Below are 15,653 nucleotides of genomic sequence, written 5' to 3'. Positions count from 1 at the left end.
GACAGTTTCCTCCTGGGCCGGAACAGAAAGCTACCTCCCCCACCAGGCAGCAGAGGAAGTGGGAGGCTTATGTTTAGGGGCCACCTTGCATAAATACACATTTAAACATGTGCCTCACCCTCAGCACAGCAGGATGCTCACGCCATGAACAGCCCACAGGAACCAGAGTGACCGACCCTCCAGGAGGTACACACCTCCCTCCCATCCCACCCACTCCTGAGCATATGGTTCTCACATCTACCAGTGGGTGGAATCACCCACACCATTTAAACTTCTTATTTTCTCAAGATGTAGGGCTGAATTCATGTGATTTACCATATGAGCAATGTCCCTCTGCTGCACAATTATAGCCAGCTCAAGCAGGTCCTCTCCTTCCTTCTACCTGCCCAGCAAATGGCTCTTTCCTTCACTGACCCACCACCCTCTCTTTTAAAGGCTGATGCTCCCTAGGACTCTATCCTTGGTGATTCTCATTAACTCTTCTCCCCAGTGGCTCTCAGCCCTACTAAGGGCTCCTGATCTGTAAAAAAAAAAAAAAAAAAACACCCGTGAGACCTCCCCTCCCCAGTTAACAGAGATGTGGCCCAAGAGGTTCCCCACTTCTATTTTGAGTTGGGGCAGAAGAAAAGAAAGACCTTATCTAGGCCTTGGGGGCAGAGCTTGCAGGGGACAAAGGAACACAGTAAATGTGCAATAGGTTATTTTCTTGAATGAATGGATTCATAATAAGAATGGGACTTCCACCAGCTTCCAAAGGACCCTCCCCACCTCTCAGATATATTCTGAGGCCTAAATTTCACCTGCTCATCTAGGATCCCAGGCCAGGCCTTCTGCCACACCAAGCCACACCAAGCTCAGCAGTACTCACAGGCCTTTAATCCATAACTGCCTGGCTACACTCTGTCACCTCCCCAGGATGGTGGGGAGGGATGAAGACGTATAGCCAGGTAGGCCGCACCAACTCTAAGTCCAAGAGGGAAGGACTGGGGTCAGGCTGGGGCCTGGGCAGAGGGCTCCCGGCCCCAGGCGATGAGGGAGTTGCTGGCTTGGGCAAGCTCGGCGATGGATACCCGGCCCCGCTGTCGGATGAAGTTGGCCACGGCGGCCAGTTCCTCTGGGGTTATGTAGATGAACTTGCCCCGGTCGTCAATCACACCTGTGGGGACATGTGGGTTGTGGGACTGAGCCCTCTGGACCCTCCCCACCTGGCCTGAGAATGCCCACCTACTCCTTCACAGCTGGCTCAGGCCCTTCAGGTCTCCTGCCTGCCTGGCCTTTCCTGGCTGCATCCAGTCCTGCTAGGAGAATCAAATCAGCCTGCCCTGCCTGTCGTCTCCCACTGCCTCCATCTCCAGGCCACAGCATGTCCTCCCTGTAACTGCATCCGGCTTCTCAGTGCCCCTTGTTGCATACCCCTCCCCCAATCTGGGGTGGTCATCCTGCCTCTGCCACATATCCCTGCAGCCCCTGTGGCTAGACACTCTCCAAGGCCAGGCCTGCAGCGAGTGACTCTCATCCTCTCACCTGTTACAGTCCCCTCAGCCAGCAGGTCCTGGATGCGATTTATGGTGTCCTATGAGAAGAACAATTCTCAGAGTAGAGCTAGGCACCAATGTCCCCAGAAAAAGCACTGAAACCTCCCTCCCACTACAGCCAAATCTCATTCTTTCCCTCTCATGCCAGCCCCCAATTGTGACTCTGTGCTTTGCCTTTAGAAGGGCCCTGGGAAGAAGGGGCTCTGGTCCTGGGTCTTGAAAGACCCCCAAAAAAGGATCTCTTTCTTTAGGAGTGAGGCAGTGGCAATGTTTGGCAACATAGGCTGATGCAGTCTGTGCAAGAGAGTTGTCAAGGTAACTGATTTGAGTGGCTTTGGTCACAGGGGCTGGCAGAGTGATGGGATTTGGATTTTTTTTTCTTTCCTGCCTGTTTTCCCATCCATTAAAAACACAGGATTCCTAGGGTGCCAGGAGACTTCTGTGCACTACTCACTCTTGGTTGGGGACAGGGTAGAGGATGCATCACGACTCTGTCTTTAGGGCAGGTCCTCTCTGCTAGCCACACATATCCCTGGCCACACTGCACACAGCAGGCCATGTTCCAGGGCTTACCTGAGTGCGTAGGCCCACCTGGGAAGCCAGGTCTTCCAGGAGCACAACCTTGGACTGCTACAAAAAGAAGGAGGAAAAGAGAGATAGGCTGAGCTTGGGCAAATCCCTCTAAGCATAAGCACCCTCCAGGTTTGCATTCTGATCTGATCCATTCTGTACACACTCCTGTGGGACAGCCTTGCTCTCACACACATACACATACACACATACACACTCACAACCACCCATTGACAGAGACACGCACAACCATAAACCCTCTCATTCCCCTTCTTTCGAGCAGGGAATCTACCCAAAACAACCACCTGCCTCATGGGCCCTGTCCTGGACTCCGAGACATGCATGAGTAGAAATCAGAGCACAGCTGCCACCATCCTCTGCATCTAGCCATCTCTTTTTAACATCATGGACAAGTTGAAGGGGATGCACCATAGAGAGGAAGGAGGTAGCGATAGTCACCAAAAGCTATTTTAAATAACTGTCGCCAGGACTTATGTTTGCTGAGGACCTGCTAGAACAAGGCCCTGAGATGGTAGGAAGGACACACGCTGAACAAGCCATAGCCCCCACCCTGGAGCTCACAGTCTAGCTGGTGAGACAGGTGAGTACATGGACAAGAGGGAGAGCAGATAAAGGCCCAAGCAAGCCAAGGTCTCTCAGTAGAGGCTCCGGGGGCCCACCCCTGCCTTGCCTTTGCTTGCTGCCCCACAGGCCTGGTCCCCCACAACCTGACACACCCACACTCTTTATCCATCTTCTTCATACCATGTGAGGCACTGAGCCTACCCTTAAAATCACTGTCACTAGGCTGGGTACGGTGGCTCACGCCTGTAATCCCAGCACTTTGGGAGGGCGAGGCAGGCAGATCACGAGGTCAGGAGATCAAGACATCTGGGCTAACATAGTGAAACCCTGTCTTTACTAAAAATAGAAAAAATTAGCTGGGTGCAGTGGCATGCACCTGTAATCCCAGCTACTCGGGAGGCTGAGGCAGGAGAATCACTTGAACCTGGGAGGCAGAGGTTGCAGTGAGCCAAGATTGTGCCACTGTACTCCAGCCTGGGCGACAGAGCGAGAATCCGTTTCAAAAAGAAAAGATAAAAAAAACAGTGTCACTAACACTGCTGAATGCTTTCCCACACAGCCATGTTCCATGCTCCACGTGCTTCCTCATACCCTCAGTAGAAACCTGAGTTCCCAAGGGTGCAGCGAAGGGTCCACTGCTGTGTCCACACAGGCACCTACCCCAACTGCCCCAACAGACAGCACAGGACTTGAGAAAAGGCAGTCCTTTTGCATCTCTGTGAATCCTCCATTGCAAATGAGCTGGGGGAGGACTGACATAGTGACACCTCCCTGACTGCAGATAGCATGTGACCTGTTTGAAATGCCAAACCGTATGTGCAAGCAGGAAGGCAAGCGAGAGGCAACTGGGCCAGGATTGGCAAGGACAACGTGACCTGGTCAGCTGGCCTCTACCTACAAAACAGGGATCAGGCACTGGGCTTTCAGTGAGTGTGGTGCAGAAACATGAAGTCACCCCAGGTGGTCCCTGAAGACCTGGCCCGAGGTACTGCTGGGGCTAAAACACATTTGATAAAACAAGCTGGGTGTGGTGGCGGACATCTGTAGTCTCAGCTACTCGGGAGGCTGAGGTGGGAAGATGGCCTGAGCTCAGCCATGGTCAGACAGAAGAATGGAACAAGATCAAGTGAACCCTACACTTCTCTTAAATGATGCTGGGTGCAGGCATGCTCCTCTGGTGCTGATATCTTAAGACAAAAGGGCCTATCACCTTGGAGCAAGGAGGAAAGCAGACAGATTGAATTTCAGAAGTCTTCCTTTTCCCTGCAAGATAGCAGCTCTAGAAAAATCAGCCGGCACAGGCTAGAAAAACTTTTTCGAGATAGTCTCACTCTGTCACCCAGGCTGGAGTGCAGTGGCACCATCTAGCCTCACTGCAACCTCCATCTCGTGGGTTCAAGTGATTCTCCTGCCTCAGCCTCCTGAGTAGCTGGGACTTCAGGCGTGCAGCACCATGCCCAGCTAATTTTTGTATTTTTAGTAGAGATGGGGTTTCAACATGTTGCCCAGGCTGGTCTCAAACTCCTGACCTCAAGTGATCCACCCACCTCGGCCTCCGAGGTGCTGGGATTACAGGCGTCAGCCACTGCGCCCAGACAAGCTGGAAAAACGTCTAAGCTCCACAAAAGTTTGGAGAACTCCCCTAGAATGGCACCTTCAGGGAGCCGCCAAAAGTGAGGGCTAGAACTGGGGACCTTTCTTCTGGTTTCTGCAGAGTAAAGGGTGATACTGAAGCTGACTCCCTCCTCTAATTCCACCTGGGAAGGCTTCCTGGGAAGGGGCTTCAGGACCATCTTGCTGCCTACTGGGTAGATGGAGACAAGTTCCAAACAGCAGCAGGCAAGTGTGAGAGCTATCCTGCCCGGCTGCAGCCCCCTAATCAAGTGTGCCCAGGTGGAGAAAGGGCCCCATGAAAGGGGAATGCACACAGCCTGAGCAGACAGGACCCTCTGGAAGCTGCCAGCATTTCCCCTGCTTAGGAACCCCAGACTCAAGGCTGTGAGCCCAGCCCCTCACTGCTGGCAGGCATCTAAACCCTGCTCTCTTTCAGGAGAGGTGGCGGGAGGATTATGCAAGCCCTGGCTCCTTGGCAGCCCCTAGTAGCACCCCCACCACCACCCCCGCTCCCTCTGCACTCCTTCCCTTAGCCGCCTCTGCAACTCTGAGTTGCACTTGAAAACCTCTCCCCTGACTGCATCCTTCGTGGGAGAGAAGTTGCTTAGCAGCAAAGCAAAGTAGGATGTGCTTATGCAACCTGGCGCGGCATCGAGGTGGCCTGCGTGGTGGCTGCAGACAGAAGGGGACACACTGCCGCCCCATCCTAGACTCAAAGGAAACACCATTGTGTTTTCCCTGAAAGACCCAAGTTCCCAGTCAGGAGCACATGGCAGAGGACGCTTGTTTCAACTCAGTGGAGCTTCAGTGTGACAGAACTGACAGAAAACACATGTGAAGAGACTTGAAAACACACTGACTCACTGAGCGTGGGGTCTGAAGAGCAGGGAAACTGTCAAACTTGAGTGTGAGGAAGTGATCAAAGGCTCGTGCATCCCACACAGACCAAGGTCCTTCTCCACCTTCGGGGCTGGAGCGGGAGAAATGCTCCTGGCCAGGACCCCACAGCTCTGCCCCTCTGGGCCCCCCTGCCCACTCCTGCATGAGCCCAAGTGCACCACCTGCAGACCCCAACATGCACACGCCAGGCAGGGAGCTGACACTAAGGCTCTGTTCAGTGGCATCTTACCTTGATGTAGTTGATGAACTCTGTCAGGAAGCTCTGGGACTAGAAAAGCAGAGAAATCAGGGTGAGCACCCCTTAGCAGGGCCACAGAATTCTGTACCCATCCACCCAAGTACCACCTACTCACTTGAGGGCCACCTGCCTGCAGCCTGCCTTGGGCCCGCCCAACCACCTGCGCGTACGGCTTGCCTACATAAGCAGCAGAGCCTTCCAGGGTGAGGGTTTCGGAGGCACCAGCCTCTGCTGAGGACAAAGCCTCTGGCCACCAAAGTCTGCTAGTACTGATGTCCACCCACTTCTCACTACCTGGCCGGGGGCATCTGGGATGGGGTGGCTGGTCTTGCGTCTGGCACAGGCGGCACTGATGGGTGCAAAGAGGGGCTTCCCAGGGGCAGCAGGCCCACCTGTTCCTCAGTCATGGTCTCTCCCACGCCCTCCTCCTCCACCACAAAGGCCTCCTTCAGTTTCAGGTACTCTTCATGCTCCCGCTGGGCCTGCTCCTCACGGGCCTTCCTCTCCTCCTCCTCCTGTGGACACAGAAGGCAAAAGTCAGCTATTGGTGGTAGGTGACAACCATCCCTGTTCTGGTTGCTGCTACCCCTGCAGGACACCAGGGCATACAGCCCAGCCTTTACTAGGAGACAGAACTCTTTCAAAACCCATGTTTCTCCATCCCCCAAGATGAACAATGGGCCGAGGCCCCTCTTGTCACCAGCGTCACCATCACCTGGACAAATGCTGTTCAGCCCCTTCTCCTGCTCTCCATGCTCAGAAGATCTTAGCAAAAATCTATTGAAAACCCGGCCATGACCTCACCCTACAATACCCTCCAATCACCCGCCCCACCCTCTCCCTGTGTAACTCACCGAGCATACCCCGTCATGTCCAAACTTCATGAGCAAATGTGAAGCCTGCATTTGCTCACCACCCACTCACCCAGTCAGCCCACTCCAGTCTGGCTTCTGTGTTGCCAGTTCTACGAAACAACTCCTGCCACAGTCTCACCCATGCCCCTACTCACAAAACTCAAGGGACAACCTTCAGGTCTCATATGCCTGTCCTCTCAGTGGATCCTTCTTTCCTCCCTTGGCTTCCAGATCCCACCCTCTCCTGGATTTCCTCCTGCTCCTCAGGCCATTCTTCCCGCCTCCTTCATCATTCAGCCCTGCCTCTTCTCTCTCCTCCACATTCTCTGGGCCACCTCACCCATGCCCAAAGCATCAACCCCTTCCTTGCCAGTGACTACCACACTTGTATTCCCAACCAAATCTCTTCTCCAAAACACACAATGGTCCATGTGACACATCTACTGGCCCATCCCATCTCACAGGCACCAGACAGACCCTGGGACCTACTCTTCTATGTCTGGACCTCCTCCTGGGTCCCTGGCTCCGTGAATTAACACAGCCAACTGGTCAGAAATGAGGTCCTATTGACCACTTCTTTCTCTAACTTCCAGAAAACTCCTCAGTCTGTCTGTCTGTGTTGCTCCATCACTACCACCTGGTACAACAGGCTCCCTCAACCCAAAACATTTTCCAGAGCACTCAGAAATATCTTCTTAAAACAGGAAGCTAAAGCTGGGACAAGTAATATACAAGATGAGTCTGGGGCATCTTGCAATGCCAGAAACTAAGTGCTCAAAAAACAAAACAAGTACATGTTAAAGGTACATTGGAGCCAACCAAAAAGGCTCCCATTGGTCAAAGCTGGAACAATCTGAACAGCCTAATAAATAACATGTCACTGGATTACAACACAAAGTATAAGATAAATACTCATGAGTCTATACAGATATAAAAAAATGACTGGCTGGGCACAGTGGTTCACGCCTGTAATCCTAACACTTTGGGAGGCTGAGGCGGGTGGATCACTTGAGGTCGGGAGCTTGAGACCATCCTGGCCCACACGGTGAAATCCCATCTCTACTAAAAATACAAAGATTAGCTGGATGTGGTAGTAGATGCTTATAATCCCAGCTACTTGGGAAGTTGAGCAGGATGATCGCTTGAATCTGGGAGGCAGAGGTTGCAGTGAGCCCAGATTGCACCACCGCACTCCAGCCTGGGCGACAGAGTGAGACTCTTGTCTCAAAAAAAAGAAAAAAAAAAAGACTGCATAAATATTTAATGAATAAGGAAGGAGAGACGTATCGCCCATAAAAGATTTCCAAATGATTTATGTAAGAACTCTAACTCCCCAACCCTTAAGTGTGGGCTGTGCAGAGTGACTCTTTCCAAAGAAATATGGCAAGAGGGGTAAGAAGCAGTCACATTACAGTGGAGAAAGCTGGCAAACGCAACCGCAGCCAGGCGACCAAGGTTAACAACATTAGGGATAAGTGAAGTGGGTAACTTGCATGTTTAGCATGTTGCATTGAAGACGGAACTTCACTATGGTCTTTTTCACTCAAATTCATAACCCCAGTCTAACCATGAGAAAAACATCAACCAAACTCAAATTAAGGGACCTTCTACAAACTACTTGCCCAGCACTCCTCAAAATTGTTAAGGCTGGGCATGGTGGCTCACACGTGTAATCCCAGCAATTTGGGAGGCTGAGGCAGGCAGATCACGAGGTCAGGAGATTAATAAAATCTGAATAATGGGGCCAGTTGTGGTGGCTCTCATCTGTAATCCCAGCATTCTAGGAGGCCAAGGGAAGAGGACTGCTTGAGTCTAGGAGTTCAAAAGCAGCCTGGGCAACATGGTGAAACCCAATCTCTACAAAAAAAAAAACACAAAAAAAACCCCACAAAAATTAGCCAGGCATGGTGGAGCATACCTATAGTCCCAGCTATTCAGGGGGAGCGGGAACTGAGGTGGGAGGATTGCTTGAGCCTGAGAGGCAGAGGTTGCAGAGAGCCAAGATCATGCTGCTGTACTCCAGCCTGGGCAACAGAGCAAGACCCTGTCTCAATCAATCAATCAATCAAAATCTGAATAATGTTAAGAGTTTAGTTAATAATGTGTCAGTATCATTTGTGAGGAATGTACCAAAGTGAGGTAAGATAAGGGAAACGGTACAGGGGAGACGAGCAGGATATTTAAGGTACATTAGGTGGGACCAATATTCAGAAAGGTAAAAAATCCTCTCTGCTAATGCCTCCCCCATGCTGTATTCTGGCTCATCAGCCACAGCACCTATATTGGGGTTTTCTGCCATCCAGGATCCTGGGACAACAGGCCAGTCAGAGGTCACAGGACTTCCCAGCTAGGGCAGCCTTGACTCTAACCCTAGGCACCCCACATCTTTATGCTGTTCCCTTTTTTGGAAACCTGGTTCTCAGAACAAAGGAAGCATCTGGCAAACAAATGTTCATTAGCCACCTTTACTGTAGTAGCCCCCATTCCCTGAGCACCTCCTCTATGCCAGGCCCTCATGCATCCACCATCTCTTTTTCTCTTTTTTTCTGAGACAAAATCTCGCTCTGTCACCCAGGCTGGAGTGCAGTGGCACGATCTCAGCTCACTGCAACCTCCGCCTCCGGGTTCAAGCAATTATCCTGCCTCAGCCTCCTGAGTAGCTAGGATTACAGGCGTGCACCACCATGCCCAGCTAATTTTTTTGTATTTTTAGTAGAGACGGGGTTTCACCATGTTGGCCAGGCTGATCTCAAATACCTGACCTCGTGATCCACCTGCCTTAGGCTCCCAAAGTGCTGGGATTACAGGCGTGAGCCACCGCGCCCAGCCCATCCACCATCTCTTACAATGACCTTTAACATCCTTTAGGCTTTCAGGATCCAGACCCCCCATTACCTCTCTACCATCTTCTCCTCTTCTCCTGGCTTTATCTGCCAGCCACCCTGCTCACCTTGTGTTCCCCACATGCTCCCCCCAAGTTCAACAGTCATGTGCACAAGAATCCCCACTCCAGGCTCTGCTTTTCAGCAGCAGCTTTCCCAGGCTGTGCTGGAGCCTAGGGACCAAATAAACCAGGACCTGACCTTGTTCCAGGTCCATGGCCCACTTTTTATGTTGGAGGTGCCAGGGAGCTACATTGGAAGCAAGGCTGCCTGGTCAAGGGTCAGAGGTCAGAGTTGGGGCTGGCCTCACCTTCTGCTCCTCCTCTAGGCGAAGCCGCTCCTCCTCCTTCTTCCACTCAGCTTCGCGCTGGGACTCAAGTCGTTTCCGCTCCTCACGTTCAGCCTCCTCTGCCTGGAGAGAGGTATTTATAGGGGCACATCCCTCATCCCCAGCTAGAGTGTGCCCATCTCCCAGACAGACTAGGGAATGCAATGCCTGGGCCAGGGCACAGACTAAGGCAGCAGGAGACAGAGCCTCCCCCATGCTGTATGCTGGCTCATCAGCCACAGCAAGCAGCAAACACCAGCCTAGCGGGCAAGGAGCCCTGAGTCTGCCTTAGGGAAAAGGGAAGGTGGGGCCCTTTCCCACTTCCCAGAGCTGTACCCCATCCCTCCAGCTTGCCTCACGCTGGGCCTTTCGTGCTTGTTTCTCCTCCAGCTTCCGCAGTTTCTTAGCTCCAATTTTCCCTGACAGGTGAGTTTCTGCTGGCTTCTCGATGCCTTCTTCCTCCTGGGCTGGGTATGGTCAAAGGATGACAGTTCAGGTTCTGACCAGAGAGGACTTATGATGACAGATCCCCCACTGCTCCTCCCTCTCCTAATAGGGGGGTCCCTTCCATCCACCTGCAAATGTCACTGGCCCAGCTCTGCCCTCCAGAGGCATCTGCCATGAATGCATGTGTGTGTGTGCATGAATATGCGGAATGGGAGAATGGTGAGGGGCCCATGGGGCAAGGGAACAGATGAGAACTTTATTTATTTATTTTTTTATTTTTTGAGACGGAGTTTCGCTCTTGTTACCCAGGCTGGAGTGCAATGACGCGATCTTGGCTCACTGCAACCTCTGCCTCCTGGGATCAAGTAATTCTCCTGTCTCAGCCTCCCGAGTAGCTGGGACTACAGGCGTGCGCCACCATGCCCAGCTAATTTTTGTATTTTTTAGTAGAGACAGGGTTTCACCTTGTTGACCAGGATGGTCTCGATCTCTTGACCTCGTGATCCACCCGCCTTGGCCTCCCAAAGTGCTGGGATTATAGGCATGAGCCACCGCGCCCGGCAGATGAGAACTTTAGATACTGCATAGCCATAATGAGGGAGGTATCAGGTTAAAATAAGCAAGTGTTGGCTGGGCGCGGTGGCTCACACCTGTAATCCCAGCACTTTGGGAGGCCGAGGTGGACGGATCGTGATGTCAGGAGTTCGAGACCAGCCTGGCCAACATAGTGAAACCCTGTCTCTATTCAAAAAAAAAAAAAAAGCCAGGAGCTGTGGCTCATGCCTGTAATCCTAGCACCTTGGGAGGCCGAGGTGGGTGGACCACCTGAGGTCAGGAGTTCAAGATCAGCCTGGCCATGATGGTGAAACCCCATCTTTATAAAAAAAAAAAAAAAGTGTTTCACAGTAACAGATAGGGCTTCCTAGGCTTTGGAGTTCTCTGGATTCTGTCTCTGTGCCAAACCCCTAGAGAAGGGAAATCCCATGGGGAAATTCATCCTGCTTCAAATCTGACTTCTACCTCACTACAGTCAGGAGTTGCTGAGGATTCTGGGCTTAGTCCCTGACCAGGATTATCCCTTTGCCCACCAAAGCCTTGCTGAAAAGACAGTACCAACACCATGACTATGTCAGGGCCAGCTGCAAGTTCAAGACCCACTGATGCCTGTGCAGCAAGGGTCTCTGAACCCAAGTCTGTGCCAGAAGGTATGGCAAAGAAAGGGCCACTTTGTGAGCTAAAGGGGATAATCCCCAAGGGTACAAGGCAAAAGACTCAAATGCCCTCAGTTTCTGAGAAAGGCCCAGATACCCCCTCCTCAGGCTCAAGTCAGCCGTTAAGTACTGGAGAAGCCAATCCTGAGGGCTCTCCTGGTCTCCCAGAAGCAGGGACATGGAGGCCTCTGTGTCAACAGAACATCTCTATCTTTAAACTGGTGTTTTGGGGTTGCAGGTGACCCTGCTCCAGGAACTACAGAAGCTCTTGGCCAGGCACTCTGCCTCTAGGGTGAAATCCTTAGGGAATGAGTGTGCCCATATCAGGAAGGGTGTGAGGACAGAAGGGGTGGTGAACTGAGGAATATTCTGAGTCAATCTGAAGACCCTTGCCCTCCTGCTTGGACACTGAGAGCCAAGATGAATGAAGAGAGAGTTGACCCAGTAGAACAAAGGCCAGGTCCTAATTCTCCCCCTACTCCACCTTGTGGCTCCCAGATGTCCCTCCCACATTGAGGCTTCACAGCCTACTCTCCCGCTTAGCTTTGGGGGCTCCTTTATCACCCCCTCCAACCCAAAACTTTTCCCCACCAGGCTGGGCCCCTCTCACCTAGGATGACAGCTTCTTCCTCATTCTCATCTGCTTCTGCCCAGGTCACCCGCTGGGCTCGCCGCTGGGCCTGTAGGCGGCTGCCCAGGTCCCTCCGGCGCCGGGGCCTGCCTCCAGCTCGTGACTCCTCAGGCTCCAGGGGCCGAGGCTGGGCCACCCAGCCTGCTCCCGCCAGCTCCTCCTCATTGTGCAGTGGCTCTTGGCCAGCTGTAGGAAAGACAGAAATGACAACGCTATCCAGCAGCCCAGCCCAGCCCATGGCAGGAGCAGGAGCAGCCTGGAAGCCTCACCTCCTCTGCTCAGCCTCCTGCTGCCCACAGCACAAAGCCCGGACTTCTCAGCCTGGGTGGCAAAGCCTTTTCTACCAGGCCCACAGCTTGGTCCCAGGCAGCGGCTCAGCCCTTCCCGCCCACCCCTATGAATACTCGTCTCTCCCCTCCCTGCTCCACCTTTCCAAAAGCTGGCCTGTCAGGAGGCCCTTACCCTGATGTCCCCAGCTCTCATCTAGTGCCCCCTGCAGGACTCTACTGATTTCTCTCCTTACACCACCTGGGGTTTTATCTGGCTCCCCAATCAGAGAGAACACGTCCCAGCGGTGGCCGAGCCTCCCAGGAAGACCTGCTGGCTCTCCGCTTTCCCTCAGTGTGGCCCTCCCACCCCTGGGAGCACGCAGGTGCTCAGAGGTAGCTTGTGGGCCCAAGGAGCGGGGAGACACATACACAAACCCACCCGCTGATCAGAAATAGGGGAAAAGGGGGAGGATGGGTTTATCTGTTCTCTGCCCTGAACGACGACATGGCCTTCTTCTGATAGGGGTGCAAATCAGGAAGGGAGTGTGGGCGCTCTCCTTGGCGGGAAGGGATAGCACTTCAGGAGTTTCCTGGAGCCGCCTCACGCTTCTCCAACAGGCAGAAAATATTCGGATGCCCACTTCCTGGCACCTGCTCTGGAGTCAGGCTGGGAGGAATGGGAAACCCCTGCGGCCTCCCTAACAGGCGCAGGGGGAGAGGGCCCAGACGGTGACGGATGGGAGTGTGCGCCGGCCAGGGCCTGAGGCCTTTGGAGGTATGGAGTTCCCGGGGGCGAGGCTCTGGCTCGGGAAAAAGCGGCAGCTTCGCAGCCACCGATACCAGGAAGCTTACAGCGAGGGCCCAGCCGGGCACATTAAAGGCACGGACGCGCATGCGCTCCGCCCACCCAGATGCGCACGTATTTGAGCCGCGGCGCAACGGTCTACAAAGGCTCAGAAGGCCAGAGAACCCGGCCCCACCACTCCTGGCGCAGCGGCATCTCCTACCTGATGCCGCCCGGCCCCGGCTGCGAGTCAGGAAGAGGATAAAGCCGACTAGCAGAGCCGCCGCTACCAAGTACCACACGGGCGCCAACATGACGAAGACCTGCACGCAGAACCACTGCGTCCACACTGAGGCCCGGGATCTCCTAGGCCCCGCCCCCATTTCCCAGTTTAGACCCCGCCCACCACTCGGAGTCCCGCCCAACCGCACATCACAGAGAGGCTTTAATGTAAAATATTAAAATGAGTTTGGGGGGGCGTAAAAAAAACCCATAATGTTAAAAGGAAATTATTGCAGACGGTGTGTGCAGTAGAAAACGTATATTTTTAAAACGTCTAATTTTAAAATCACTAAACAATCCCACAGGCAGGGCGTGGTGGCTCACGCCTGTAATCCCAGCACTCTGGGAGGCCAAGGCGGGTGGATCACGAGGTCAAGAGATCGAGACCATCCTGGTCAACATGGTGAAACCCCGTCTCTACTAAAAATGCAAAAAATTAGCTGGGCATGGTGGCGCGTGCCTGTAATCCCAGCTACTCAGGAGGCTGAGGCAGGAGAATTGCCTGAACCCAGGAGGCGGAGGTTGCGGTGAGGCGAGATCGCGCCATTGCACTCCAGCCTGGGTAACAAGAGCGAAACTCTGTATCAAAAAAGAAAAAAAACAAAAAAACAATCCCACATAGTGTTTCTGCAAACCACCGTGGAAAAAGTACGAAAAGAGGTTTGGGACTGAGGCACACCAACTTCAGGATAGCGATTACCTCTAGGAGGAAGGAAGCGGCTTGGGTTTAAGCCCTGAGCTTTAGCTATATCTGTGACATTGGATTTCTTTGAATGAGACCAAATCTTTGATTTTAATACATTGTGATATATATATACTATTTTTTTTTTTTTTGACGAAGTCTCACTCTTGTCGCCCAGGCTGGAGTGCAATGGCGTGATCTTGGCTCACTGCAACCTCTGCCTCTCGGGTTCAAGCGATTCTCCTTGGGATTACAGGTGCCCTCCACAACGCCCGGCTAATTTTTTATATATATATATTTTTGGTAGAGACGGAGTTTCACCATCTTGGCCAGGCTGGTCTCGAGCTCCTGACCTCAGGTGATCTGCCCACTTCGGCCTCCCAAGGTGCTGGGATTACAGGCATGAACTACCGCACCCGGCCAGTGTACTTTTTTTTACTCAGATCTGCAATTTTATACCTATTTAAAAATTAAATTAGCTTGTACAAGAACTCATGGTCCAGTTTTCCATAGTGAGCACTTGATATGCCCACTGGGAATTAAAATTTCTCTTTTGGCTGGGCACGGTGGCTCACGCCCGTAATTCCAGCACTTTGGGAGGCCAAGGCAGGTGGATTTGCTTGAGGTCAGGAGTTTGAGACCAGCCTGGCCAACATGGCAAAACCCTGCCTCTACTAAATTACAAAAATTTGTCCAGGGGCAGTGGCTTACACCTGTAAATCCAGCACCTTGGGAGGCCAAAGTGGGCAGATCACGAGGTCAACAGATGGAGACCAGGCCGGGCGCGGTGGCTCACGCCTGTAATCCCAGCAGTTTGGGAGGCCGAGGCGGGTGGATCACGAGGTCAAGAGATCGAGACCATCCTGGTCAACACGGTGAAACCCCGTCTCTACTAAAGATACAAAAAAATAGCTGGGCATGGTGGTGCATGCCTGTAATCCCAGCTACTCAGGAGGCTGAGGCAGGAGAATTGCCTGAACCCAGGAGGCGGAGGTTGCGGTGAGCCGAGATCGTGCCATTGCACTGCAGCCTGGGTAACAAGAACGAAACTCTGTCTCAAAAAAAAAAAAAAAAAAAAAAAAAAAAGAGATGGAGACCATCCTGGCCAACATGGTGAAAACCCGTCTCTACTAAAAATACAAAAATTAGCTGGGTGTGGTGGCACATGCCTGTAGTCCCAGCTACTTGGGAGGCTGAGGCAGGAGAATCACTTGAACCTGGGAGGTGAAGGTTGCAGTGAGCCGAGATTGCACCACTGTACACCAGCCTGGTTACAGTTTTGAGACTGCATCTCAAAACAAAAAACAAAAACAGAACTGTGGATAAGATATGAACTCAAGATTTTTTTAAACAGCAAGTAATCCCAGCACTTTGGGAGGCTGTGGCGGGTGGATCACAAGGTCAGAAGATCGAGACCATCCTGTCTAATACGGTAAAACCCTGTCTCTACTAAAAATAAAAAAATTAGCCAGGTGTGGTGGCATGCACCTGTAATCCCAGCTACTCAGGAGGCTGAGCCAGGAGAATCGCTTGAAACCAGGAGGTGGAGGTTGCAATAAGCCCAGATGGCACCACTGCACTCCAGCCTGTGTGACAGAGGGAGACTCTGACTCAAAAAAAAAAAAAAAAAACCGGTGTGGTGGCTCACGCCTATAATCCAAGCACTTTGGAGGCCAAGGCAGGCGGATCACCTGAGGTCGGGAGTTCAAGACCAGCCTGACCAACATGGTGAAACCCTGTCTTTATTAAAAAAAAAAAAAAAAAAAAGCAAGTAAATGGCCAGGCTCAGTGGCTCATGCCTATAATCCTAGCACTTTGGGAAGCCAAGGCAGGAGGATCAT

General features: G+C 52.5%; 1 protein-coding gene across 1 annotated transcript; it reads right to left on the bottom strand.

Annotated features, from left to right (window-relative positions):
* Nucleotides 1-854: 854 nt before the first annotated feature.
* On the bottom strand, nucleotides 855-13,234 carry DDRGK1 (DDRGK domain containing 1). Its single transcript, XM_012455352.3, has 9 exons — nucleotides 13,072-13,234; nucleotides 11,775-11,981; nucleotides 9,861-9,973; nucleotides 9,489-9,590; nucleotides 5,835-5,957; nucleotides 5,434-5,472; nucleotides 2,109-2,165; nucleotides 1,525-1,573; nucleotides 855-1,156 (listed from the first exon to the last, which is right to left on the bottom strand). Exons 1-9 carry the CDS (start codon nucleotides 13,229-13,231, stop codon nucleotides 990-992), a joined length of 1,017 nt encoding a protein of 338 aa, XP_012310775.2. The 5' UTR covers nucleotides 13,232-13,234; the 3' UTR covers nucleotides 855-989.
* Nucleotides 13,235-15,653: the final 2,419 nt, after the last annotated feature.

The sequence above is a fragment of the Aotus nancymaae genome, unplaced genomic scaffold, assembly GCF_030222135.1.
Source record: "Aotus nancymaae isolate 86718 unplaced genomic scaffold, 86718_ANA_hifiasm-v0.15.2.pri h1tg000029l, whole genome shotgun sequence".
Taxonomy (NCBI): domain Eukaryota; kingdom Metazoa; phylum Chordata; class Mammalia; order Primates; family Aotidae; genus Aotus; species Aotus nancymaae.
Note: the sequence above shows the minus strand (reverse complement) of the source record. Positions and strands in the feature narration are given on the sequence as shown.

Bases quoted from the DNA above. Each gene is read 5' to 3' on its own strand.
- DDRGK1 (XM_012455352.3), bottom strand. From the start codon at position 13,231: ATGGGGGCGGGGCCTAGGAGATCCCGGGCCTCAGTGTGGACGCAGTGG. The intron at 5,473-5,834 runs GTGGGCCTGCTG...CTGCTTTTCTAG, and splicing joins AGACCATGACTGAGGAACAG to TCCCAGAGCTTCCTGACAGA. The intron at 1,574-2,108 runs GTAAGCCCTGGA...TTCTTCTCATAG, and splicing joins AGGTGGGCCTACGCACTCAG to GACACCATAAATCGCATCCA.